Source organism: Carassius auratus, chromosome 16 (assembly GCF_003368295.1).
Source record: "Carassius auratus strain Wakin chromosome 16, ASM336829v1, whole genome shotgun sequence".
Lineage (NCBI taxonomy): Eukaryota > Metazoa > Chordata > Actinopteri > Cypriniformes > Cyprinidae > Carassius > Carassius auratus.
The window spans coordinates 2,218,923-2,246,836 of record NC_039258.1 but is presented as its reverse complement, the minus strand read 5'-3'; the positions used below and the strand labels follow the sequence as shown (position 1 = coordinate 2,246,836).

The window sequence follows — 27,914 nt, the reverse complement described above, 5'->3', positions numbered from 1 at the left end:
CGGCCAGTTGAGTTTCCTTAGATGGGCGGATTTGTAGCGCCTCGGTTGACATTGTTGTTGTTGTGGGAGTAAGAATGTACTTAGTCGTCAAGTCTTTTCAAGGCAAGAAGCAGGGCGTATTTTTGACGTTCACACAAACCTGAATAGCACATTACCCCCGGAGGAAGTGAATTTCTGCGAACGAAAGACAGAGTGGATGGAAATGAGAGAGAAATTCCGTGAGGCCGCTCGAGGTAAGCGCGCAAATACATTAGCTTTAGCTGCGCGAGCCTGAAAACCCCTCACGAGCGTTTTGTAACGGAATTCTTCAGCGGCCGAGTGTCGGTGATAAAACTAAAGTGTCCGTTATTTCCGCTTTATCCACAGTTTGACGCCAAATTAAATGCTTTATGTGAAAAAACTGTGCGAAAGTAGAACGTTAATAAGAGAAAGTTGGCCGTTAGGTCATGTTTTAGGCTGGACACACTCTGAGAGGGACGGTGAGCGTATGGTTGACCCTTCTTTAACTGCCGAAACTAAATTAACTAACGTTAACCGTCATAGACTATAAAAGTTCATTACAAGACTTAATAAATGCTCTCAATTGTATATAACAAGACTTGATCCTCAGTTTGTGGGCTAAAGCAATAATAGTGTCCCAGCAACTTTGAGAGTCAATCACTGTCCGCTAGCCGAGCTGCTAACTAACTGGTCAAGAAGGACAAATTGTTGGGCTTCAAAGCTTTAAATTAGTAAGAAGTGAAAATGTGTTATAGATTAATGAACACTTTTGAAGCTACCATCTGGCTGCCTATGGTTGTGGACACTCCTTTCAGCCCACTGACCCGTCGTACTTCACAGGTATTTGGTTGTCATATATAGGTAACGTTATATGTGTGTCTCATTTGTTTGCCATTTGTTGTATGTAACGTTACTGTAGCTTATCATGTTGTGTGCAGTGTATCTCATACTGTTTCATTGTGCATATTATATCCATTGTGTTATATGATTACCTGATCTATATCCTCCGTTATCTTCATATGCCAATTCAACTAAAGATCTTGTGAATAGCAAATGCATTCAATCAGAAGAAGATTATAATATACATATATAGGTTTAAGGGGCACTCAATAATTTTTACCAATAAATATTAATATTCAAGATGTATAATGTTGACACACACACGTAGCAATATTTAATATTTAGCACTCAGTAATTTTTTACAATTAAAAAGTTTTACTCATGTAGAAGTAAATGGCAGCCAACCACTTGAGTCATCTAAAAAATTATATTTTATTCAACGTGGAACTGATTGCCTTTGTATGGGCACTGCCATATCGACATCATGTGTTGCGCTATTGATAAAATCTGTCAATTAGCAGTTTTACACAGGTTGAGAATAAACAGTGGGACTTCAGTTGTTAAAATTAATAAAATAATAAGAGTTTGCTAAACGCAAACAAAGTCTTACTGATCGCATCTTTAACTGTATAATACAGCAACCAGCCAAGGACAGGTGAAATGTTTTGTTTTGTGATTGTGCCAATTTCAGATTCTGTTGAATGGCAGTGCTTTTCAGTGACCCAATTCTGAATTTGAAATTGTAAGGAATATATGTTAATAATCAAAAAAATTTTTCACAACTGTCCTTTTTGCTTTTCTTCTGGTGGAGTTTGACAGAGTTCTCAGAGTGTGGGGCGCTAATTATCAAACCCCGCTTAAAATGAAAGCTTTGGGCTCTTGCTGCCATGGTTTGAATCCCTACAATGTGTGGGTACGGTTACACTCAGCCTTGAATTATTCAGCTCTGTATTTACAAGCTCTTTTGTCAGCTTGTTGTTTAGTGAAGGCAGCCACCCCTAAACATGAAAGTAGGACATGCAAACAACGTTTTAGGGTTTTAGATCATTTGGGCTTCTTTTCTTTTCTTTTTTTTGTGGACCTTGAAAGTAATCCTAGTTTAAACACAGACCAACATATCAGCCTCATTATGAATTTTTATTTGTTTTTATTCCTGCATAGTTGACAAATGAACATGGGCATTCACTTTTGTTCAGAGTACGATGTTGGTGCAACATCGTGATGGCATCATTTATCAGCCCAACCTTAATTCAGACTAATGTTCTTTTCATTCTGTAGTTTACTCAGAAGCACAAAGACCTTGTGTAATACCCAGAAAAGTGTGTTGTTTTACAGTTTGCAGTAAACAGGTTGAAAGTTACATGATCTTAGAGGTTTTTTTTCCTCTGAGTCATACTCTATTTCCAGCACACCTGGAACTAAAGAACAAGAGTGGACTGTGCTTTGTAGGTCCCTGCTCCCTCATTTCTTACTCTACATGATGTTATTAATGTTTTTTGGCAACTTAACTTGATTGGTAAAATAGTTTAGAGAAGTTGGTCCAGTTTTCAGCAGTGTGCATGACTACATGATCATCACTATTTAATAGTAATAGTGATACCTGTAAGGTAACCATGCATCCTTTTTTTCCTGGACATATCCTGTCTGGGACTTTTAAGTAGTTTTGGCTTTGTTTTCCTTTTCATTCTTACATGCTAACAGTAATGAATGAAAAGTAGTTTAAAAATAGTGTACAGGCATTGTGCATAATTGACCAAACGTGGCATGTAAGAATATTTGATGTGTTTCAGACACCTGAAAACCAATGCTTATATTCAGAGCTTCACATCAGTCTGTTAATGTGTAATTCCTTGTTTTGTTTATTTATTTTTGAGAGCTAATTGTGAGCTTGGTGTCAGGTAAGAACATGCAGGTGCTACTTGTTAATTATGAAAATTTAAGAGGTGTCCCCTCACCAGTGGGCCTGTGAACAGCTGGTCAATGAGACCAGTTGGGGCAGAGACTTCATATCACTTACAGTGTTAGGACTGAGCCAAAATGCTACCACAACAATCATCTGCCCTGATAAACATGTTACAATATTAAATTGATATGAGACCCTCAGCTGTAGACTTCTTGCTTCTTTATATATAAAGGAACAATATGTTTCCATTTGATATGAGCCAACATGCACCATCAGCATTGTGTCCTTAAACGAAGCACTAGATCGAGCAGTTTGCTCCAGGTGAATTGACCCTGAATAAAAGTGACTAACTGCTCATATTATGTCTAGTCAAAGAGCATTGTCTCTAACGGCTAGATGTTAAGATGTAGCTTTAAAATGCAGGTTGTTTCTTCTACAACACGGAGCTTCCTAGGAAATAACTTTTCTTTTGGTTTCTCCAAAAGGCCATGTGATGACAGCCAGTGCCCACGGTTTGATTCATTACTCTGGAGAGTCCCGCTAGCAGCATACCCCGCTGCCCCAGACCTATGCGTCAACTTTACAGTGTTCCTTAACAAACCGCTATTCTTCAGAGCACCGCAGATTATACTGTGCAACAAAAGCAGAACCGCTAGTCCTAAACAGTGGCCAGTGAGTCAAATAAACAATATCCGCCATGTAACCGTCAGTTTACCCAAGCCACCAGCACTGACTGTCACTGGGCCCAGTGCCTGATGTGAAAGTGTGTTGATCACATGGCTCTTTCCTCATGCCCTGAACATCAGTCTCGATCCAGAGCAGCTGTAATCCTATCACAGAGAAGCCGAAGAGGAGTCTTTCGCCTGGGATGACATCACAGGGATTATTGACGTAAAGATGCCTGGCTGTCGAGTTTGCAGCACGTGGGGATTCACATGAGGAGTAGCTGCCTTAGGCTGTGGATAATTTATGTTGAGCTGCCTATAGTTTGTTGTGTGGTCCAAATGTCCTTCTTGATAATACATTAGTTTGCTATGGAAGAAATATTACTTTTCTGTTTACCCTGGTGAAAAGTCACTCCTTGAATTGGTTTGTTTGAAGTGTCTTATTTGAACAACAAAGCAGTTAAGCATGACTTGCTTAAATGTTTTGCCCAGATATGTTTCTTTGAGTTTACTTAAGGTCATGGTAGACTGCTTTTGCTTGATGAAAGGAAGCAGCAACGTTAGATAAAATCTCATTAAATACATGTGCCTTTTAAAAATGATGTGTGAATCAAAACCCAAACCACACCCGGCCACATTAATACGGATTGCATAACAGCATTAGAGTAAATGCAACAACTCATTAATCATTTAAGCAACAATAGTATTTGTAGGAGCTGCAGCTAGTTTACTATGGCACAGTGAGCATTGCACATTTTTCAAATGACAGAAGATTCCAAACGTGATCATGCGCTTCAGACTATTGCTGCTCAGATGTCTGGTTTTCTAAGGCGTGTTTGTTAAATTAAAATACATAAATGTTACACAGTCAGATGTGGATGAGAGAGGGGAAACCCAAACCATGTACACAGTACAGTATGACTTTGTTGTATGACCTAAGCTTTGTTTAGTTTGGGTTGGCAAACTCCCCTGCAATGTGAAAACTTTGTAGGATTGTTTGCCAGGGTCAATGAAAACATAACTGTCGTTATCTTGCATTTTTATCTCTTATTTTTTGCAGCTCAGCAGTAGTTGTAGCAATGAAGCAGAATTGCCATTGTGCTACCAAGATGGCTGGCTCAGTGGATTTTTTTTCTGCCTTTTCTTTACTGATTTTTTTTTATTTTATTAGAGTCTGTGGAAGAATGTGTTTTAATGCAGTAAATTGAGTACTGCACTCCTAAGAAAGAATCTGTTGAGGCAGATATTGTTTGGCTTTGCTGATAGGCGTATCTTTTAGAATTTGTATTGTTAGATGTAAGTAGACTTTAGCAAACTCTTAACTATTTTCCAAACAATTTCTTTAAGCTATTTAAAAGGCACTGCACTCTGTAGATTTTCTAACTCAGCATTTGTTACTAACGTACAGTGTATATGCACACTGTTTCCAGTGCCTGTCCTGAACTCAGTGACCCTTTCAGAGAAAAAAACAAGTTGACTGTGACATCATTCTTTTATCTTTATTCTTTGGTAGAGTGGACTGTAGCTGAAATAAAGTATTGCATAATTTACTGCAAGCTCGTCTCGCTGTAAAAAAAAAAAAAACTTCTCCGTCATATCAATAAAGTTCATTGTGTTCCATGGTATTCATAGCGTGGGGTTTTCCAGATTTCTTGCCCTCCTGATTCCTCTCTCACTGCTGTCTGTTTTGCAGACTTTACTTTGTACTTTGTGTTGCTTTTTTTGGACTATGATTATATATGGCTATTTTTAGTAGTCAAGAACAGGCTTTTCTAAACCTGGCGCTTTGCTGATAAGAGCGTGAACACGAGTTGGAAGCTCTAGTCACACAGAGTGCTCCAAAGATATTTGTTACATTTACATTTGCAAGACGTCTCTCTCATCAGACTTTTGACCCATTTCCCAATATTAGAATTGACATTAGAAAAGTTTAGTCATCAACGTTTTGCCATTAATTTATTAGATGGATTCCTTTTTCCTATTATTAATAGAATGTGAGCACAGTGTGCCGCTCTCAGCACCACCATAATAAAATGTCCTGCCTCTAACACATCAGCCAAGCAAAAATACTTATCGTCTTATGTCGATATTTAAAAAAAATATGCCAAATATTGGCTGAAATATCTGCCTTGGTGACCACTAGTTTGAAAATATTGATTAGGAGTCACAGAGGACTGCATCTGGACGGTTTAGCACATTTTCTTAACTGCAAATGGACAAATTAACAGTTACTCCATGCTCTGGCTGAACAATTGGTTTGCTTTGCACTAATTACTTTTTAATGAGGGGCTGGACAGGATGCTAAAGAGCATATATCTGTGATGAAGTCCTTGAATTTCCCAAGAGTGTAGACATCCCCACCCAGCCCCATGAGACGGCCTTTGATTTCAGGCCTCAGTGTCTAATCTTTGAATGGTCTGTTTTGGTGCATTAGTGAGAGAGTGCAAGTTGGGTTTTGAGAGCAAACTGGTTCTATCTCCTCTTTGCCACATGACAGAGCCCTAGCAGTGATGTTACATAATAATACTACACATCTCATGTCCAAATGGATTACACCAGAAACAAGTTTGCTTGGCTCATCAGATCTTACAAGACTTCTTTGGACTTTGTTTGATTTATGCATGGACAATAATTCACTTTGCTCATGAAATTATACTTAATGCACTGCTGTAATTTGTATGCACAAGAATGTGCATTTTATTAGCAAGAAAACTTCATTTTATTTGGGCCATGGATGTGTTTTTTTTATGTATTTGTTTTATTTTTTTTTATTATTATTATTTTTTTCCAATTTTGCTAATGGAGCAGAATCTTTAAACTTCAAATATGTTCCCGTTGGCTGTGATTTTGTTGCTTCTCTCAGCATTCAGTGAGAAAAATTACTTGACACTCAAATGGTCGTGTCGCACCTGGTCAGGACATGGTGTGAGCGTGACAAGCATGAGTCAAGTTGTGATTGACAAGCAGCCTCTCCTGCTTTCAATCTCAGCAGTGGTGGTTGCTTGATACCAGTTGGGCTCATTAATGCAGCTCTAAAACCACGGGGATCATTCATCCCATAACCCTTCATCAGTGACTTCTGATACATCTGTCGAGGAGGTCTGCTCCAAACCTCAGAAATTATTTCAGCTCAGACTTTCTAGTCCCAGTATTGCATTTATATTCAGATCATGATTGTCTGGCCACCTTAATTTAGATTTTTATTTTACTAATTTGGATTATGAGCAGCAGATGGCTGGTTAGTGTTTTATCTTGCTCATGTATGCTGGTGTTTGTCACTAGTGAGTTCATTATTAGTCATTTGGTCTGCATGAGCAGACACCACCTGAAAAGAAACAACGTCTATAACATATTCAAACAAACCTCTTTAGTTACTGACTCTTGTGTTATTAACTTGTGTTATCTGTCATTGCACCTGCAGCTATTATTCTAATTTCTAACTCGCTCATGTATTTTTGTCAGCTTACTTTTGGGGATAAAAGAAGTCAAATGTACTATGAGCAGTTTTTGAATCAGATATCAGCTACCATGGAGAAGCAGATTGTTGCCATAGAGTAAACTTTGTTAACTCAAACTCACATTTAAGATGCGAGCAGTGCTCCATTGTCATATTTATATTACCATGCTTGTCATAAGATATATTGAGGAGATCTGACAAGCAAATCAGGAGAAGCATGTCAAGTCTTGTTGCATGCATCTGAACTCAACTGGGGATTTTTTTCCGCTGTCCTGGTCAGTATTTCAGGCTATTATCAGGTCCATGAAGGCTAAAAAACAATGACGTTATTGCTTTACGTGTGTTTGTGTGTGTGTGTGTGTGTGTATGCTAGGGGTGACACAGTTCAACTTTTTCAAGGTTCGGTTTGTTTCACGGTTTTAGAATCACGGTTTCGGTACAGTTCGGTATGTGCTATGTTTATGGAAAAACTATACTTTCTAATAAAAATACAAAAATAAGAATATTCTGTCCAACTACAAGCAACAGCACAAATAAATACATTAGAGTAAAGATACAAAAAATAAACAGTGAGTTTCTGTTTATTTATTTTTTTAGGTACGTCTAGCATTAGTTTTATACAGAAATTTAATTAAGTTATCCTATTTAAAACATCACTGCTTATTGGACTGTAAAAATTAAAGATAATTTTTTATTAAAGTTTCAAAAGCTTTTTAATCAAGGGCAGTGAGTGGTTTCTTTGTTGTTGCTGTTCGATTTATATAAAGACTGTCACTTTTTGCGTGCTTCGGGTGAGTGTACGCACAAATCTTCTCACCGGTGAGTGTACGCACAAATCTTCTCACCGCATGCAAGCTTGCGTCCTTTGTCTCTTAGATGTTTAAACTGGCAAAGCTTAAATGAGTTTAGTTTAAACGCATATTAACGTGTGCTATTCGGGTCTCATTTGTGAGCGGGCGCTATCAGCACGGGTGGTGACGGAAATAAATGACTGCTCATATTCCTGCATGCCGCATTTGCATTGAACAAGAGTGAATGGATTGTCCAAGTTTTTTTTTTTTTCAATCGCTGTTGTTGTAATGTCTGGGAAGTCAGAATGCACAACCATCAACAGAAAAATATGTTAGCTTAACCCTGTTTGTTTTACATGTTATTTATGGCAAACCATATTACAGATGCTTTGTCAGATTTAAATTGAACCATGGTCCCAGCGCGTACCAAATCATGTGTGGTGAACCGAACAGTTCCTTTTTTTTTCAGTGAATCGTGCGATTCCTAGTATGAATGTGTGTGTGTGTGTGTGTGTGTGTGTGTGTGTGTGTGTGTGTGTATCTCCAAATGTATAAACATATGCACATGGTCATTAAAACATGTTTGACAACACAGCACTAACCTGAGTGACAGTTTCTTCAAATGGCCCAGAACTCTCTAACACTGACCCAGGGTCATCTTTATGGAAGTATAAATTCTCTTTATCTTTATAGGGGTGCAATGGTTGCAAGTGAATGTGTTATTTCCATAAACTGATGCAAATCTCTGTTATTAGTTTAACCTAAACACAATCGCAGTCATCAGTCATATAGGTTAGAGGGCTAGAGTTCAGTGCACAGAGCAAACACAACCGTGTTGACCTCTGCTTGTGTGTCTCTTGTTTCAGTGATCCTGCTATCTTAAAGCACCCACGTGTTGGCAGCAATGCACGTTATGTAACAGACAAAAGCCCAGCTAGCCAATGCAGAAAAAAATCTGTTGGGTGCTGTCTGTTTACAATCCATCACCTAGGTGTCTCTGGCAATACCAGAATACCATAATGATGCTACAGATATGATGTTGAGTGTAGGACTGGGCGATATAGCAAAAAAATTTATCAACGATATAATATTGTTCAATATCAATAATGACTTCCTTTTTTTTATAACCATTTTTAAAACAAAGAGAATTATATATTTATTTTTTTTCTAAATTTAACCACTGTATTTTTAATTTACCCAGTTTATTAAAGGCTGCTTTTACATGCTTTTTTTTAAAGATCGTTATTTTGTGTATTTGGTGTATACATATGTTGACATGCTTTAATGTAAAAAAAACAAAATTTTTCAAATACTGTACATTAATGTAGGTCTATGTCCCGCCCCTCTCAAATGCGTTATTTTCTACAGAGTCCCTCCTTCTGACAAGTGCAGTCTTCTCTGATTTTCCAGCTGAACCAGTGAATTGTGATTGGCCGAACACTGCAAGCACTCATCAGAAATGTAACGCCCCTTTCCATAAGCGGTTTTCTCTGCTAATTCAGACGAAAAGATTTCTCACCAGAGAAAGCAATATTATGTATAGAGGACTCATTAATTTTAATGATGGATTTGTTTATTGCATGCAGCTTTTGATTTCATAAGATGTTAATTGGAGTAGTGTGGATTACTGTGATGTTTTTATCAGCTTTATCAGTTTGGACTCTCATTCTGACGGCACCCATTCATTGCAGAGGATCCATTGGTAAGCAAATGATGTAGGGCTGAAACAATTCATCGAGTAACTCGATTACAAAAAATGAATGAGGCAAATTCATCTGCCTCAAAGCCTCTTTTAATTTATTTTAAATCTCACGTCAGGTTCTTTCGCAATGATTTTTTAATTTGACACAACGCGTTCACGTCACCCACAAGCACTGAGTCCGAAATACTGCAAGGAGTCAGCAGTCTTTTGATTTGAGGGCGCGGGCAAACCTAAAGAGAACATTGTGGTGTGTGTCCATTGCAAGATAGAGCTGGCATACCACAACCACATAGGGCCCTATGATTGCCGCAATGCAGAAAACACGGAGGGAATCACGGAATCCAGTCATAAAAATGGAATTTACAGTTTAGCGCGGAATGGCACGGAATTTGCCTAAAATTTAATGAATTAACCAAAAATATGTCATTGCACTTAAATCAAATCACGATATGGACTAATATTAATATTAAGCAGGAACAGTGTATTTAAATATGAATACTGCATGTTCTGCGTATCTCTGTTAATGAATGGCGCAGAAGCACGACTTTCGTTTATCACACACACTGAAGCTCGCGTGACACTCCGGTGATTTCACTGTCTTTCCTCTCACTAAATAAGGACGTGAACACATGTACAACATCTCCAGAACTGCTCTGACAGTCACTTCATGAGCAGTTGACCATTTGGTTTGAGTAAAATTAGGGTCACATCACATACACAGAACTGTAAAGGTACGTCAAAATAAGTCACACATTTCTTCCATGTTTTATTTTTAATAGTAAATCAGTAATTAAAAGATAAATGAATGTTTTATGTGTTTAATGTTTAATGTGCATCTCAGAAAATGCTTTATTTAAAACCCAAACTGAATGGCACTTAAATGCACTTAATTCTTCTGTCAACTTTATTGTCATTGTTCACCGTACAAGTACAGACAGAGAAACAATGGGTAATAATTAAATATTTATTTTTGATATATGCATTGCATTCTATGCATTTAAAAAATAACGGAAAAGGAAACTTAAGCACTATTCGGACGGGACTAGTTTTCTAAACTACGTTTGAGTTTCGATTCTTACCACCTGACGTCTGTGATTTTCATGTACCAATTCGGATGGGACTAACATCTCCCTGTTTATTACAGAGGTGGGAGGGTCTGATTTGTGCATCTGGGCGTCACAGAGATTACGCGCTCTGTATGCGTGCATTGCATTCATTCAGAATGATTGGCTTAGTATTATTACACAAATACTAAATGGCTAGTATAGCAAAACCATGTTAATGTGTGGTTCCTTTAGTTTAACTTGTTTTCATTTTGTTTCATTTTTTTTTTATTAAATGTAATTAAAACATTATGTAACTGAGTACATAAATGAACGTGAGTATTCTTACCTGATGCTGATATTACAATAGTCGGTATTAACAGTTTACGCGATCTTGCTCTTGATTTTATTATTTGTATTTTTTTTTATTACTATTTATTTGCCGCTAAGCAAATATATCAAACATCCGCGCGGTAAGAGCATCTAGGGTAATTCACGTTGGCCAAAACACACAAGGAAACGCGTTGTGAAATAAAATATCACCGGCAATCACAGACATTCGCATTCGGCCGGGATTAGTTTTCTCAGAGGATCACTGAGTTTGCTGAAAAACGTAGGTAATTTGCTCTGGAATTATCACAGAGGTTGTGTGAGGAAAAACACAGACGTGGCAGATTCGGACGGGATTAAAATCACCAAGTACGTCTGTGAAACGCAGATTTCTCTAACGACCCCCTGTAAAACTAGTCCCGTCCGAATAGGGCTTTATTTGTTGCATTTTAAGGGACCCAGGAGTCTTATTTTCTCTTGCATAATTAATATTGCACTTTAATTAAGGAAAAACACATTTTATCTGATTAATCGATGGAATTTTTGGTAGAATACTCGATTACTAAAATATTCGAAAGCTACAGCCCTAAAATGATGTAATGCAAAATTTCTCCAAATCTGTTAACACCCCTAAATCTTTGGCCTGAGCGCGAGTACATTTTCAGAAAATGTAAATTTTTGGGTGTACCACAATTTATTTTATTTTTTTATAGAAATGCATGACTTCTGTCTTTTACAGTTTTGTTTGTTGGATGGTCCTGCTGAGAGATGGACTTATGACCTTGTCCGTGGGTCCCAGACCTTTAGAACTACTGCCCTGTTGTGTTTGTTTGTATTATAGAAGATGCTGACTCACTCTAGCTAATGTTATGAAGGATGTCAGATGAGTGTGAAGCAAGCTATATGCTGCTGAGTCGTTCAAGGTTTTATTTAGCTCTTCATATTTCCTTTGAACATTGAGAGGAACTGTTTTGAGTCACTAATCTTATACCCACCCAGTGGATTAGTCTGATTAGCGGCTCTGGGCAGGAGCTCTTAACATGTCTTGAAATCATCAGATAGAGATGTTTGCTGTTGGTTTTTCTCTAGCTGCTCTTCTATAGTTGCCAAACAAAGTCAACACGAGAGGGAGAGCAGCTCCCTCACTGAAAAAGCTCTTTATGTCCATCAGTGGCACTGTGAGCCGCCTGCCTTTTTGTTGGGCGTAGGGGTGGAGAGGGCCCAGTAAGGAATCATGAGTCATGGGCATTATGTTGAAAAGTTTGAGTCAGAGCTTACAGGGAGGCAACGGCAGGGCTGACAGTATGTACCATTACAGCAGGGAGGGGAGATTTAAACCTGGGAACTTTTGACTGCAGAATGTCATCATCTTTATGTGATGACTCTGTTAGTTAGCATTTACACTGACGCCTTTGTTTGAGTTGATTTGCATTTTCCTGTTGAGGAAGATGTAATTGCCACATTAATTTGATCTGTCATCCAGCTTTGTTGTCTAATCTTGTTTCAGCAGCCATTTGAAATGCTTTTAACTGAGCAGCAGGGCTTGAATAAGACACTATGGTAGGGCTTAGTGTTGAGCGATATGGTCTTTTTTTCAAATCGTCATATCGTCAGCCTGTGAGATCGATGATGGACGATATTATCGTGCTTTGTTCTTGTCATAGCATAACTATTTACACGTCAAATATAAAGTATTCAAAAGTCAGCAATATTTCTTATTTATTGGCATGAACTTTAGTGAGGAATAACAAACAGCAACAGGAGTACAACATTCTCGAAAAAATATATATGCAGAGGGGACGGCTGCCATAACAAAAGAAAAACATCACTTCAGGGTTCATTTATGATTTAGGGAATTAAAAATCTCCAAGATTATTTTTAATCATGATTCAATCCATTTTAAAAAACTGTTCAAAAAATGAAACTTTATATGGACTTGAGAACAGGCCATATGTGTTTTTTTTATTGAACGTAACCGACACTAGGTAGGCATATTGTAATGCGCAAAAAGGCGCAAAATAAGGCCATTACAAATTCACTGGACAGGAAAACAAGTCGATCAACATTTTCGGAGTCCAGAGCAGAGCGTTTTTTATTCACTATATGTCCAGCTGTTGAGAAGACACGCTCCGACCGCACTGAGGGACACTCAGGTACAGCTGCGCAAGGTGGGGGTATTACTGCCAATTTCCACCACAAAAGCCAGTCGCTTTCAGCTTACAATGGTCTTTTCATAACTCATAACTCGTCTACTGCGCCGCGAGACCTCCAGACGTGCGTAAACGCGTCTTTACATTGAAATCATTCGCGCCAGACGAAGAGGTCGCAACTTTTCAGTGTTTTCAACCACATACTGTTTATACAAATAAATTCACATAAGTACTAAAAATACATTTTATAAAATACACACTGATGTCTATGGAAGAGGTAATAATAATCCTTTCCATTATAATTCGACACGTTTTATTCATATCAGATACACATTGTGTAAGTAACTTCAGTGTTTACATATTCTATTCCCAGTTCACCAGCCACTTACTTTGAAGTATTTCGGGAATTCATGTGTTGTAAACATAGAGGTTGTAAATCCAACAGATCCGATTCTCTGAACTGCGTCTGCAGCACAACCGGCGGCACCCATCGCGCATACAGCTAACACCTAACGCAACAACTACAACAACTAACGCGATCATTATAAAGGTGTTTAAACAACAATATACTTCCACTTGCATGTATTTGACAATCGGAATATCAGATATGTCATGCCATAACTAACACATTTGTGAATATTCTGAATAAAAAAGGAAAAATGATATAAAAGCAGATCATCATTCATTCAGCGCTGTTGCTGCTGCAGTGTGTCACGTGACAAGCAATGACATGTCACCATGGAAACGCCGCCCCCCCTCTCACAATATAGTTCCCACGTCCCTAGTGTGTGCGCGCTGGCTTTAGCGGTGCAGTCAAGGGCACTCGTAAAACTTATGTTTGTTGTGACTGCCAGAGTTGTATGCAGGGCGAGCGCGGAGAGGGGAAATCTATATCGTCTATATCATTGCTTTTTTCGATATTAATATCTTGAAAGTTCATATCTAGATATAGATACAATAACAATATATCGTTCAGCCCTAATTCTAACATAACTGTGGCATTAAAGTCCGTTAGAGAGGGCTCGTTTAAAATACTGCACATATTTAAACCGTTCAGATTTCTTGTTAAAGTGCAATGAAATGCCTTCTATCTGCAGACAACGTACGTCTGTTTGTGGATGGAGACTTCTTCAGCGTTTATTTCACATCAGAACATTCATTCACAGATTTGCACACAGACTAAACTTACTAGAAAAATGTGAAGTGTGACATAATAGACCTCTGTAAAGAAATACAATATAAATTCACATCTTGCACACTTTAATGCCCTTTGAATGTAACGTTTACGTTCCCTTGGAACTGGAATCATGGTGGAATTTCATGTGAAGTCCACTTCACAGGGCACTTACAGTCGAATAAGACCGTACTTGAATGCTGCCTGAACAAGAGACCTCCTTACTGTCTCGGGAATGCGCTGGCGGATCTCCACCAAATTCGAAGGATTCCTTCAGCTTGAGGAGCCCTCTCGAATGCACGGGTGGTCTCATTCGAAAGAGCGCCTCTAGACGTACACTCGATTGCATTCGAGAGGGTTCCTCAAGCTGAAGGGATCCCCTGAATTTGGTGCGAATCTGCATCATTATGGAGATATGGCTGTTCAAAGTTTCAGTGGTTTTCCATAGACTTAAGCTTTAAAGCATTTCATCCAGGTCGCCAGTAGCAAACAACGGACAAACTAAGTAATTACACCATTTCAATCATTTTATCTGCATTATAGAATCTGTTAAAAAAAAATATATAATCGGCATATCTGCGGCATATTAACCAATACCAATATATCGGCGACATGCTCATATCGGCCAATAATATAGGCAAATCGATATATATGTCGTAGTTTTAATTATGATAAGTGAGGCATAGACTTGAAGTCAATATTTTAATAAAAAAGTAACTGATAGTTCAGTGGCATTGTTCAGCTCCTCCAGTGCTTTCCTGTGCTTGCTTCTCAGCTGACCGCCACTTTCTGTCAGGATACTTCGGGCAGTGCAGTTTAAGGCATAAAGGATCAGAGCTTTTATGTGCATTTGATTTTATGCAGCCTTCAAGTCATGTTGGAGTGAATGTATTCTACACTGTAAAAAATTAATCATGGGTCTTGTAATTTTCATAAAAAAATATTAAGGTGATAATTTAAAATAATGTGTGGATTTAATTAAATAAATTGTGATTCAGTGTTGTATAATAAAACCAAGAGATGTGTTTTCCTCATTTTTTTTAAAGCAGTTTTGGTGCTTGAATTGGGGAACTGATTAAACTAAAATAGTTAAGGAAAGAAGGCTGCCTATTTATTTTAAGAGAATTAGCTCTTATTAGAATTAGTTTTATTCTAGAGGTGATTGTTCGTTCCCAGCATGCTTTGCATATGGCTGGATATGGAGAGTACATTTTGAAATTAAATGATACTTTATGTTTTTGAATGAAGGGAAGCATCTAATGTTTAATGTTCAGTTATGTTTGACATTTGTAAGAGTTTCTGTTACCGGTACATTGAAGTTTCCATTGCACAGTGCAATCGTTACCACTGTGCAGAAGAGTAGAGCTTATGGTTATGGATACCACTTCGCGAAGGCATTAAGCCTTGTTTAATGAGCAGTAGCTTTGCTAGTGCAGTGCTTTCCAGCATTTCTCAAGTATTTTCCTATTTGAGCTGTTTGGCTGTATACAGTCTTTTAAATATATAAAATAACAAAATACAAACAGACCTCACTCAAAATCACAGACTTTTGAGAATCAACTTAAAATAAATGAACACATTTCCTAATTATATTAAATTCATTGTGTCATAGATTAATTAATTTAGGAAATTTCACATGATTTATTCAGGTAGATTCCATTTAAAAAAAATCAAGCCTGAAAAACTACTCCGAAGTATTGTGTGTAATATTGTTACCTTAATTTTTTAAAGTAATTAGCTCATTACATTTTTTTACAGTGTATGAGATACTTGCACATGAATGGTACTTTCTGTGAATATTTACTGTAGTCTGTGTGTGTTTTGTGTGTTGTGCTGTTGATGAGGAATCACTATAAAGCTAACTAGGAAATAGTACTCATTTAGCCAGTTTTTGAGCCGGCAGACTTGCGTGACAAAACTAAATTTTCCATCATTATCTATGCATCATTCTTGTGCTGACACAGAGAAAGCATCAATTACACACACAACTTGCTCTTCTTTGTGTTGCATTTGAACAAAAAAAGTTTCCTGTCTTACATAAAATAAAAAAGAGAGACATAAACAAAACTGCTAACTCAACCATTTATTTAGACTAAATGACTAGTTTGAACTAAAATCATTTGAATGCACGTTTGTAATTATGACTTTCAAATCCACAAGTAAGATATTCTCACGAGGACTTCAAGAGTTAAGAACTAAAACAAATTTTAATGCTATGCTGATTGGTTAGGTTAGCTCAAACAGCATTGAAAACTTGTTACATTATGTCTTTAATACCACTTTTGATCAATTTAATGCTTCCTTGCTGAACAAATGTTCATTTATAAAAAAAAATTGCTCACCCCAAACTTTTATGTGTATGTGACAACATTACAATTGTTTTATTATGACTTTGGAGGTCAGCAGAAAAATTAATCCTTTTTTATGAGCCCTGTTTTGTGTTTGGGTGGGTGTTTTTCCCCTCCATATGTTGTAATAACATAATTTGGGACTTTAAAATGTGCCTGATACAGTGCTATCATAGTAGCCATCTTTCTAATGAATTGCATATTCTCTGTAATGGAAACTGAAGCGTACTGCTAGGCTCCACAGCAGAGGTCACAGGAAAGACATGTAACTGCTGGAGTCAACAGATCTCTGGTGATGTGCACCAATATGATGCACAGAGTCAAAGCTTAAACATGGCCTCACTGTCTGTTTTCTTCTCTTGCTCTTTAGGTGTGGCCAAAACAGTTCTTCTGCTGTGAAGGAGAATTGCTCTCCTGTCTTTTCTCTCTCCTGATGCCCCCTTCTGCATTGTAAATTCATGATCACATGACTTTGGATATGGACGCAGTCCTGTCCGACTTTGTCCGTTCTACTGGAGCTGAACCCGGACTGGCCAGGGACCTGCTGGAGGGTGAGTCAAAACCATCCTCTTCCTCATCACCTATACAGACATAAATAATATTTATGCAATTTTCATTATGATATTGTACGTATGTTACTTTTCTTGATTATACATACTCTACAAAACTACATGAGCCATGTAGCGTTCAATATGGTATCTTCCCTGACTAAGGTCTTTATGATTAAATGTCTGCAGAAGAGCAAAAACGCATCTGTATAAATGTGTGCCGTAAAGCCTTAACAAACCCATCACATGTTGCCTAGCAACACTGGTGATAAGAGAATAAGTTAAAACATGTATAATTCTGCAGTATGCATGCTTGACAGTCTGTACTGACCAGTATTTGCACAAGCAACCGCAGCGGAATGTGTCATTGAACTTTGCTGCGATATCGAGTTAATATTTAAACTCCTAAGCTGAGGTGCAGTGGAACTATGAACTCTTATTTTCTTTGCATGCTTCATGAAAGTGGCTTTCTTCGCAGGAAAGAACTGGAACCTCTCGGCTGCGCTGAGTGACTTTGAACAGCTGAGACAAGTGCACGCTGGGAACCTCTCATGCACCTTTGCTGAAGAGAGAGAGTATCCTTCCTTTGAAAAAGAGATGGCCCGGATGGGGCGGCCTCTCTTGCATCGCCAAGATGAGGTTGTTCAAGGTACGAAAGCACTAGAAGGTCTGTCTGCACGGCCTGACTTTAATTCTCGAATGTGGTTTGTCATTTTTGTAAATGATTTACCCTGATCATGACAGTTAGTTGCTTATGTCATTTCAAAGCCTTGCCCACTCTCACCTGACTCACCTTGTTTTGCGAATTGAAGGTAGTACAGGACTGATAAGAATAGGTCCACCAGATAATAGCTTACCAGTGTCTAGTTTTATATTCTCTAGTATACGCAGTAATCTGAACATGTATCATGGCAGCAGCCACAGAGAAGCGACTGTCGAGGGGAATCTCTCACGCCAGCTCCACCATCGTCTCTCTGGCCCGCTCACACGTGTCCAGTACAGGCGGCAGCAACGAGCCACTTCTGGACACTCCGCTCTGCACCTTCCAGTTGCCTGACCTCACCGTCTACAGGGACGACTTCCGCGGCTTCATCGAGAGAGACCTCATTGAGCAGTCCATGATGGTGGCCTTGGAGCAAGCTGGTTAGTTATTTAATTTCAAGAATCTCTCCTCCGACAGCTGAACCAAATATTTTGATATTGTGAGTTTTATAGTCAGATATTTCTAACTTGTTTCTGTTAGCTGCTTTAATCTCTACTGTCTACATAAGCATCCTGACTAAAATGTAACATTATAAGTGACTGATTTGAAATGCAGTACATAAGGCACCATATTGTGCTTCTCATGTGACGCACACAGAAGTTTTGTCATTAGCGTGATAGTCTAATAAGCTTAAAGATACACAGCACACAATTTTAATAGTAAAATAGTCTTCTTTTGTAGATTTAACTATTTAATTAATTATGAATGTGAATAAATATTTTTGAGATTTGAGAAATAAATGTTTTTTTTTTTTCTTCTTCTTCTTCTTCAACAGGACGGTTGAACTGGTGGACTCATTTGGGGACCGGCTGTCAAAGTTTATTACCTCTGGCTACTAGTGGTGATGGGAACTGTCTGTTACACGCTGCGTCACTGGGTAAGTGTTCAAACTGACTTTTAGTATGTAAGCTATCAGCACAGAGTTTTTATACATATTCATTCCACTTTAAATGTTTGTAAAAGTTTGTTGGTCTTACACATAGCTTGAATATTTAAAGCTAAAAATGTATTCTTCCTGTGAATTAATGTGTTATTGAAAAACAGATTCTTTTTGAAGTTTCATAGAGTTCTATATAAGTGCTTTTTGTCTGTATTAGATTTATAGTGTAAAAATATAACTTATGTCCAAAGCAATATTAAAACCACTGCCAGGTGTAATCCTAAGATATTAATTCAAAAATTATGTTTAAAACATTATTATGCAGGTATGTGGGGCTTTCATGATCGAGACCTAATGCTGCGGAAGTCTCTCTATGCACTGATTGATCATGGGCAGGAAAGGGAGGCTTTAAAGCGAAGGTGGAGATGGCAACAAACCATGCAGAACAAAGAGGTTAGAGCACTTTATAATTATGTGTTTTACAAACAGATGGCAACAGATAATGCTGATCCATTTAGTATAAATTACCATTGTAAAGAGTGTTGTGTGTACTTTTCTTTTACATTTTCTTAAAGAAATTAATACTTTATTTACAAACTAAACAAAAAAAGACAGCTAAGGCATTTGTAGTGGTATAAATGATTTCTATTTTAAATAAACTGTTTCGTTTTGAACTTTCTTTTCATCAAAGAATTCTGAAAAATAATCAGTTTCCACAAAAATAAGCAGCTCAATTGATTTCTCCATTGATATTAATAAGGAATGTTTCTTGAGCTACTGATCAGCATATAAGAATGATTTCTGAAGGATCATGTGACACTGAAGACTGGAGTAATGATGCTGACAATTCAGCTTTGATCACAGGAATAAATTACATTTATTACAGATTGTAATATTTCACAATATTCGTTTTTTTACTGAATTGTTGATCGAATAAATGCAGCTTCTTTTATATATATATTAGGGGAAAATTTGAAAATATGCACAAGTTGGTCTTTATTTCAGCCTTATATTTGTGTGTTTGAATTTGTGTGTAGTCGGGACTGGTTTACACAGAGGAAGAGTGGCAGAAAGAGTGGAATGAGTTATTGAAACTGGCATCCAGTGAACCCAGGATACACTACAGCACTAATGGCAGCAACGGGTGTGTTTATTACATCTGATTTTATTTTCTGCTTTGAAAGCTGTAAACAGAGGTTTCTGGAGTGTTTTACTCATGCTGTTAGTGTGTTCTGTGTCCCGCAGTGCCGAGTCACAGGAGGAGCCGGTGTACGAGAGCCTGGAGGAGTTTCATGTGTTCGTTCTTGCTCACGTGCTCCGCAGGCCGATAGTGGTTGTGGCTGACACCATGCTGCGGGACTCTGGGGGAGAAGGTAAATAAAGACCGAATGTTCAATTTTGGAGGCCTTCCAAAAATTGAAAGAAGGCCTTCCTTGTATATCGAAGTCAAGTTGTAAAAATGGCTCAATCGAAATCTTAATAGTTATATTGTAACCAAGAACACATTAGCATGACTGTGATTGTAACGGAAAAATGCAGTGGCATACAAATGTTGACTATGTCCCCTGTAAATAATGCATTTTCCATTTGTCCTCTCATGTTCCATAAGCAAAGCTTATCATTTTTGTCTGTTGTTTAGCTTTTGCACCTATCCCATTTGGAGGGATTTACCTGCCCCTAGAAGTACCAGCCAATAAGTGCCACCGCTCCCCTCTCGTCCTGGCATATGACCAGGCCCATTTCTCTGCTCTGGTCTCAATGGAGCAGAAAGACAGTTCCAAAGAACAAGGTGAGGAGTGGTTTATATGTAGCAAATCGGTTTGCTTTTTTAGGGTTCATGCAGTGTGCTGTTCTTGCCTGATAAACCAGTTTTTCAAAGCAAGACGGAACAAAATCTGAAATAAGTTATTGTTTCCAGAAAGTCTTTATCCACTTTAATCCATCTTATTTCTTCAGAGTCCTTTGAGACTTGTAGTCATGGAGTTCATTTGAATACTGTATTGTGTTTGTAAATAAGTTTGATATAAATAAGTAGGGAAGTAGTGAAATTCAGAATGATACTAACCATTTGTTACCTTTTGTTTGGTTAAAAACCTCCACAGTGGTGATCCCTCTGACAGACTCAGATCATAAGATGCTGCCTTTGCACTTTGCTGTGGATCCTGGAGAAGACTGGGAATGGGGCAAAGATGACAACGATAATGTGATGCTGGCAAGGTAGGATTTCATTTGCATTCATCTGTTTAAGGAGTATTCTAGGTTTGAAACTATTTTCAGTATGCATTTGCAATCTGAATTCAATTTAGCAATGTGATTTATTTTATTTTATCTTTATATAAACATCAACATTTCCTAGTTTTTTGAGGCGCTCATCACTTTCTCTGCTCCACTGTCAGTTTCAGCTGTGCAATCCACTGTACAAGTGTGCCACCTACCGTATTTTCCGGACTATAATTCACACTTTTTTTTAATAGTTTGGCTGGTCCTGTGACTTATAGTCAGGTGCGACTTATTGATCAAAATTAATTTGACATGAACCGAGAGAAATGAACCAAGAGAAAACATTACCGTCTCCAGCTGCGAGAGGGTGCTCTATGCTGCCAAAGATGCTGCTCAGTGTTCCTGTAGCCTACATTGAAAACATAGAGCGCCCTCTCGCAGCTGTAGATGGTAATGTTTTCTCTTAGTTCTTGGTTCTAAATAAATGCGACTTATAGTCCGAAAAATACAGTAGTTTAATGAATAAAAAAGGCCCAGGCTCATTCATATAAATAAGCTCAATTGACAGCATTTTTGAGATTCTGTCAGTTACCACAGACAATAATTCAGACTCGGATTGAAAAAAGAATAAGAAGCATAAATTGTTTACAGTAATAACCTTGCATGTTATGTCTGAAGCGAGACATTCTGGAGAGTTTTGAAGCTAAAATGCATGGCTCATACTCTTGTTACAATTATATGAGTAATTTCTCCACATGTGTTTATACAATCTGAGGGATGAGTCAGAATTATTTCTTGTGGTAATCAACAGCATGTCACAAATGCCATCCATAGATTTTCGCTTGTTTTAAACCTGGAACATTCTTGTAATTGCTATGTGTTGTGCATATACCAAATTTGTTCTGAAAAATGTTTTTAAAATATTCCGGTTATTTTGGCGATGTGGTGCAAAATAACTCAGCTCTGACTTATTTACAGCAGAGTTTAGTAATGTCTGACCTTAATGACGACATAAGCCCTGTGGAGCCTGCTGGGACTGTGCACTGTTGGCCACCACTCAAAATTAGCAACTCTCATTCTCTAATGCAGATTATCACTAAATGCTTTCTATGAATGGAACACTGAGAAGTTCTCAAATAGCTCAGGGCTGCATCTGTAGTTCCTTTTATTCCCACAGCTTTCACATGTGTCACTATATGAAATACCTCAGCACACATTTCTTGTGACTTTTCCCAACTTAGCAAATGTTATTTTGTATTTTCATGAAACATGCTCATTGTTTTGCATTTCATTTTTTTAAAGGTATTTAAAGTGCTATTTATGAGTGAATATTAGCACGCTGACCTTCCTCTTGTTTGGTTTCAGTGTAACCTTATCTCTAGAGGCCAAGCTCCATCTGCTGCATAGCTACATGACTGTCACCTGGCTTCCTCTACCCTGTGAGGTACAGGTGAGCTTCTTGCCTTGACATGCTAAGAATAATTTAACTGGTTTAGTGTAAACTATCAGGCAGAAACCTTGGGTAAATTTGCTCTGACAACAACAACAAAAAAAGTACATATAAAATGTTTTAAAGCTACTCTCATTATGTGAAAGTCTTAAAATAAGTGATGATTCTAATTACACTGCCAAACTGGCAGAGTGTTTTCTGGTCACTTCTCATTTTCATTCATCTTAATAGAAACGTGTCTGGAAAAAAATCTATGATGTAATATTACTTTTTATTTGAAAATAAATGATCAATTGTACAAACACATTTATTTGAAGATGAGTTAAATCTTTTTCCCTGATTGTTTACGTTTAAAAAAATTTTTTTTATGAATATGCTAAATGTAGACATTATTACAATTAAAATATAGATTTTTATATATATATATATATATATATAATGTAAAAGTCAAAAAAGTAATTTGGATATGGGTATGACGTTAAGAAAGTAATTATAAATGATTATTATTTTTTTTTATATATTGTTTTTGCATTCACAGCAGGCCCCATTGGCTCAGCCAGAGTCACCTACAGCATCTGCAGGAGAGGATGCTCGCACCCCGCCAGACTCTGGAGAGTCTGATAAGGAGTCCGTCAGCAGCAGTTCTAATGGAAATGGAGACAGCAGTACAACTGGAACCAGTGGCACAACAGGCAAGACAAATGGATCTTCCAGCTCTTCTAGCTCATCTAGTAACAGTTCAGCAGGGACAACTGGCACAATTGGAAAGGAGAAGGGAAAGAAAGACAAAGAAAAGGATAAGGACAAGAAACGTGCAGACTCTGTTGCCAACAAACTGGGTAGCTTTGGCAAGAGCTTGGGCAGTAAGCTGAAAAAGAATGTGGGAGGCCTGATGACAGGAAAGAATGCAAGTGGAAGTGGATCCAAACAGGAGGGTCAAGAGAAGAAGAAAGGCTCTCTGAGAGGTCGTAAGGGCAGCAAGGACAGCTCTCCCTCCATTCAAACTGGCTCTGAGGACTCTGGGAAAGGTTCACCCTCCTCAACCAGCGAGCGACAAAATGGAAGCTACTCTTCTGAAGGTGACCCTTTTAAGTACAGCTCGGATGTGAAAGTGAGTCTCAGCGTCCTCCGATCCGCTATGCAAGGTGAAAGGAAGTACATCTTCGCTGCGCTACTCACTACAAGCAACCGGCAGCCGTTTCAGGAGGAAATGATACAACGCTACCTGCTTGATGCCGAGGAGCGCTTCCATGCCGAACAGGAACAGAGAAGGGAAGCCGAGCGGAAAACGGCTGGAGGTCTCGCAACAACTGCTGGGTCCCAACTAAAAAAGGACGGGCCTGAGCTAAGTTACAGAAGTTTTGAAAGCAAAGAGGAAGTCACTGATAACTCGCCTCCTACTTTTAACGCATTGAAGTCGTCGTCTTTCAGTCCGGTGATGTACTCTGGCGTGGTCCCAATTCCTAGGGCCACCTTTATTGACCACTCTCCTTCCCCACTCACACAGCATCTCCATATGCATGGTTATTTGGATACAAGACGGCAGCTGGCAGGAGGTTCGCCGTCTTCTTACCCAGGCCTACCATCCTATGCTACCTTGCCCCGACACTGCCCCCTAGCACAGGGCCCGCCCCATACCCAGTACCACCCTCCCTCCACCAGCTTGGGAAGTCCATCCCGTATCATCAGCCCCTGCCTGATGTCTTTTCCCCAAGATCATGACCCAATTGATTACCCAACCGAACCTGCTGGAGGTTACACGAATGGCTTGCGGGACTCACATTTGACTTTGGACAGCCGCAATGGGCCGATGCCTATGAGGCATTACTCTTTAGGCAGTGCGGGTGGTCTCGCCAACCTGCAGTCCAGCAAATGCCGAACGCCTACGTGTAATTACTACGGCCACCCCGAGACGGGCAATTACTGCTCGTACTGCTACAGAGAGGAGCTGAAGAGACGGGAAACAGAGACGGCTATCCATAGGTTTTGATTGGACAATCTCTGTCAGGTTTCTCTCCTATAGGATTCATTAGAACCCACCGTGTGAGCCACAACATATCCTGTTTGTGTGGAACTTGCTTTAAGACACAAGTTCGGCCTTTCTGAACCAGGTTACTGAGACTCTGCGCCCACAATGAATGGCCATTGTGAGAATAGGACTGCTGTTGTTACATTTGCTGTGGCTCATAGGCAGAAGCTTTAAGCTCCGCCCACATTTGCTTGACGTGGTCATCCTCTTTCCTTTCTCCTTGTCTCCTCCTAGTGTCGAGAATGTAGAGCACAGGCAATTGACATTGGAGCACAATGTGCTAAATTGCATCACATGAACACGCTGTGTACCCCAAAATACACGTTAAGCACAACCAGAAAATACGTATACGTATTTATATGAGTTTGTATACATAATAATAGACATGTAGGATTTCATCTGCAGTCAAAGTAAGACTTGCCATATTGCGATTGCAAGGCAAAAAACACACTGTTAACTTCAAATGAGTGTTATCTGCATTGGCCCAACACTACAATAATTTAACTTGCACCTCTTTGGAAGCCATACCGACTGGCTTGAATTAGCTAAAAATGTGCTTTCTCGTGTCTAAGATGTTCAACTTATGGAACTAAACTTTCATAGGCAAAGGTTTCGCTTTGGGTATTCACATGTCCACATAAAAAAATCAGTCGTTTATGTTCTACTAAGTGTTTCTACAACATTTAAAAGTGCAAGACGTTTAAAATTAGTGCAAAAAAGAAAGGAAATGGGATGTCATTTTTTAGAAATGGTACATCATGCAGAAGAGTTATGTTAATGAGTTCTAGGTACTCGCGGGTCAAAGGGGGCTGATGTTGAAACCATTTCTGACCCCTTCAGATGTTACCGGCTTAAATGTTATTGATCAATCGCCCCCAGAGTAGTCACTGCACCAAATCAAGCACTTTTCTAATGTCCAGAGGTTGTGCGCGTGGGTTTCAGACGTGACAATGAATAGACTGTTATGATGCCGGGCTTCTAGTCTGGAATTTCGCTTTGTTCTGGAGGGAGAACTTGCAGTTCCACTTGCGTTGACTGCGGATGTCAGGGTTCGGCTGTAGGTGCCACTGTTGTGTGCAAGCTCACTTGTTTCCTAGTTGCCTTTTCAGTCTTAGTTCAGGGGGATCGTTGAACTGAATCTACTTCTGTTTGGTTTTGAATTCGCAGTGCTGATTGTTGACGATATTTATGGACTCAGAGGGATGCTAGCAGATCTCTCTGTATCTCAGCTACACTATGAATGGTGCATCGAGATCAAATCCTATTACACGTTTAACAGACATAAAAGCCTCCGATAAAGCCTGCCAGTTGTACAATTCAGACAAAACATAAAATACTGTTACTAATTCAGTCTTACATGCCGTTCCAAACCTGTACGATTGGCAAATACAAAAGTAGATTGTTCTTTTCCGTACATTGGAAGTAAATGTGGACCAATCACTTAATGTGAGTAATGGAGCAGAAGTCATTACTCACAGAAAGTCTTCCGCTCCATCTCGCCTACTGACAAATCTGACGCCAGTGATGACAAACGCCATTTGGTTTTTTGTGTCTTAACGGAGCACAACAAGCCAATGTGGATGTGCAAATTAATTTTGCTAGCTACGTTGGAGGGCAAAACTGCTAATATAGCACACATGCACTCTGAATCTGAGTCAAACCAGCCTGTTACATGTCATTTACTTGCTATTAATTTTGCTCTGTTAAAATATTTAGTTACTGCATTTTGACTTGGAGCACATGTCCCCATTCATTTTCATTATACAGAGAAGAGCAATCTGGACGCTCTGCTGGACACAGCAGAAAGTAAGTCATACAGGTTCAGAACGACATGAGGGTTAATGAAATGATGATGACAGGTACTTCATTTTGGGCTGGATAACCCTTTACCTTGTCTTTGCTCATGTGAAATGGGCTCTATAGTACTGTAAGAGGATGTTGCTGCTGTGATCATGTTTGTTTGATGTGGGTAAGTGTTAGTGTGCTGCACTGATGGTAGATGTAGAGTTGGTGTTGTAGTTGCAGCAAACTCCCTTCCGCTTTTCAAACACTCAATGCAGATGTAATCAGTCGTGTGCAAATAATTGTATAACTGTGTCCGCTCAATTCCACAATGTTCCCACATTTGCATTACTGATTTGCACAATTAAATATATGCTATGTTAGTATCCTAACAAAATTTTAACATACTTCTCTTCATCTGGTATCTCCCATGCATTTGAAGCTTTAAATTCTCAATATAGATTAACTTACATTTCAAAACACTAAATTGTCTATTATCTCAGACAGAGTGAAGATTTACAGCATACAGTATAAAAGCCTGAAGGTTTGTTAGTTTAGTTTTTCACCCAAAGACAGCATGATATATTTGACATGTTAGTCCCTCTTATGACCAATAGATGGCACACTTGTTCAGGTTACATTTTGGCTATCACCTTTGTCTAAATCAGTGCATCCCTAGTGACTCTGTGACTGATGGCTCACGTTTTCATAGTGTAAATACGGGACAAGGAGTATGCTGCTGCTGCTACTGCTTTTGGATTTAAATTGCAATTGATAAAAAAAAAAAATCAGTCTTATGTAAGGCATACACCATTTACCCAGATTTCCACACTGCAAAAAGAAATTCAGCGTGTGAGTTTGTGTGTGCGCGTTTGGTGAATTGTGCTTTGGCAAACCTATTGCAGCCTCAAGGCACAAACAAGAGGAAATTGTCAGTAAAATGATAACTACTCTCCATAGGAATTTGTTCTCCTTCCAGTGTACTTATTGCTTGCGTTTAACGGATCCAGTTATTTAACGATTGGATAGCTCCTTCAGCCACCCCGAGCGTTGGACTTCAAGAAGAGTGCAAACATTTTTGTATTATGAAATAAAACTGTTGTATAAATACGTTGAAGTTATTTTTGTAAATCAAACGCAGTTTTACAGTGTTTTTTAAAGATACGAATGTATGCTGTTGGACCGTACCCTGATTGATGGTGGAGTCAGTATTCTGGAGCGTACGGCAATGACTGACAAGAGAAGCCTCTTAAATCAGAGCGTTTCTTGTGAACAAACTCATTTCTCCATCAGTGATCTGACAAAGTATGATTTGAAAATATATATTTGTAGTAAGATTTTTCAAATAGTTTGGGATGTTTAGTTCTGAAACTAAGATGTTCTTTCTTACGTGGCTAGTTGTCAAACAGACAGGCCTCCTGAAGATTCCTAATTTTGATTTGTATTTTAAAACGAATTATGATACTTAATCGAATTTTGAGTACATTTTTTAACGATGGTGGTGGCGTCCACCACCATCAGTTTTCACACACTAAATTCTCTTATTTAATACAGTGGGCTTTGTTTTATGATGTAGTTTACTATTTTTATATGGTATGTTTTCATGGATGTGACAGAGCTACAGTCATCAGCATTCTCCAATTTGCATGAGACTGAAACTGTTGCATGTACAGAACTGACAGATGCAATTTATCTAATCATATTTGTGCATTACTTCTGGCTAATTGGGCAATTTGTGTTTGTTTTCAGCCGTTTTACCTTTCTCTCTGTTTGAGAGGTGACCCCAGGCTGTGTGACAGTGCAATCTAGGTGGAAAGAACATCTGATTTTTATGTTAGT

The 27,914-nt window shown here is 38.6% G+C and overlaps 1 protein-coding gene across 5 annotated transcripts; it reads left to right on the top strand.

The window, feature by feature from the left end:
- Window positions 1–8: 8 nt before the first annotated feature.
- On the top strand, window positions 9–27,914 carry otud7b (OTU deubiquitinase 7B). Of its 5 annotated transcripts, XM_026283286.1 has the most exons (13): window positions 9–233; window positions 756–840; window positions 16,774–16,954; window positions 17,430–17,600; window positions 17,867–18,094; window positions 18,490–18,591; window positions 18,920–19,047; window positions 19,632–19,738; window positions 19,840–19,967; window positions 20,234–20,383; window positions 20,697–20,811; window positions 22,180–22,264; window positions 22,803–27,914. In XM_026283286.1, the coding sequence occupies exons 3-13, from the start codon at window positions 16,870–16,872 to the stop codon at window positions 24,252–24,254; spliced, it is 2,751 nt and encodes a 916-aa protein (XP_026139071.1). In that variant the 5' UTR covers window positions 9–233; window positions 756–840; window positions 16,774–16,869; the 3' UTR covers window positions 24,255–27,914. The 5 variants fall into 5 exon arrangements, with proteins under 5 accessions (XP_026139071.1, XP_026139074.1, XP_026139072.1 ...); XM_026283289.1 differs by lacking the exon at window positions 756–840 and having other exon boundaries at window positions 17,870–18,094; window positions 22,180–22,258; XM_026283287.1 differs by lacking the exon at window positions 756–840 and having other exon boundaries at window positions 17,870–18,094.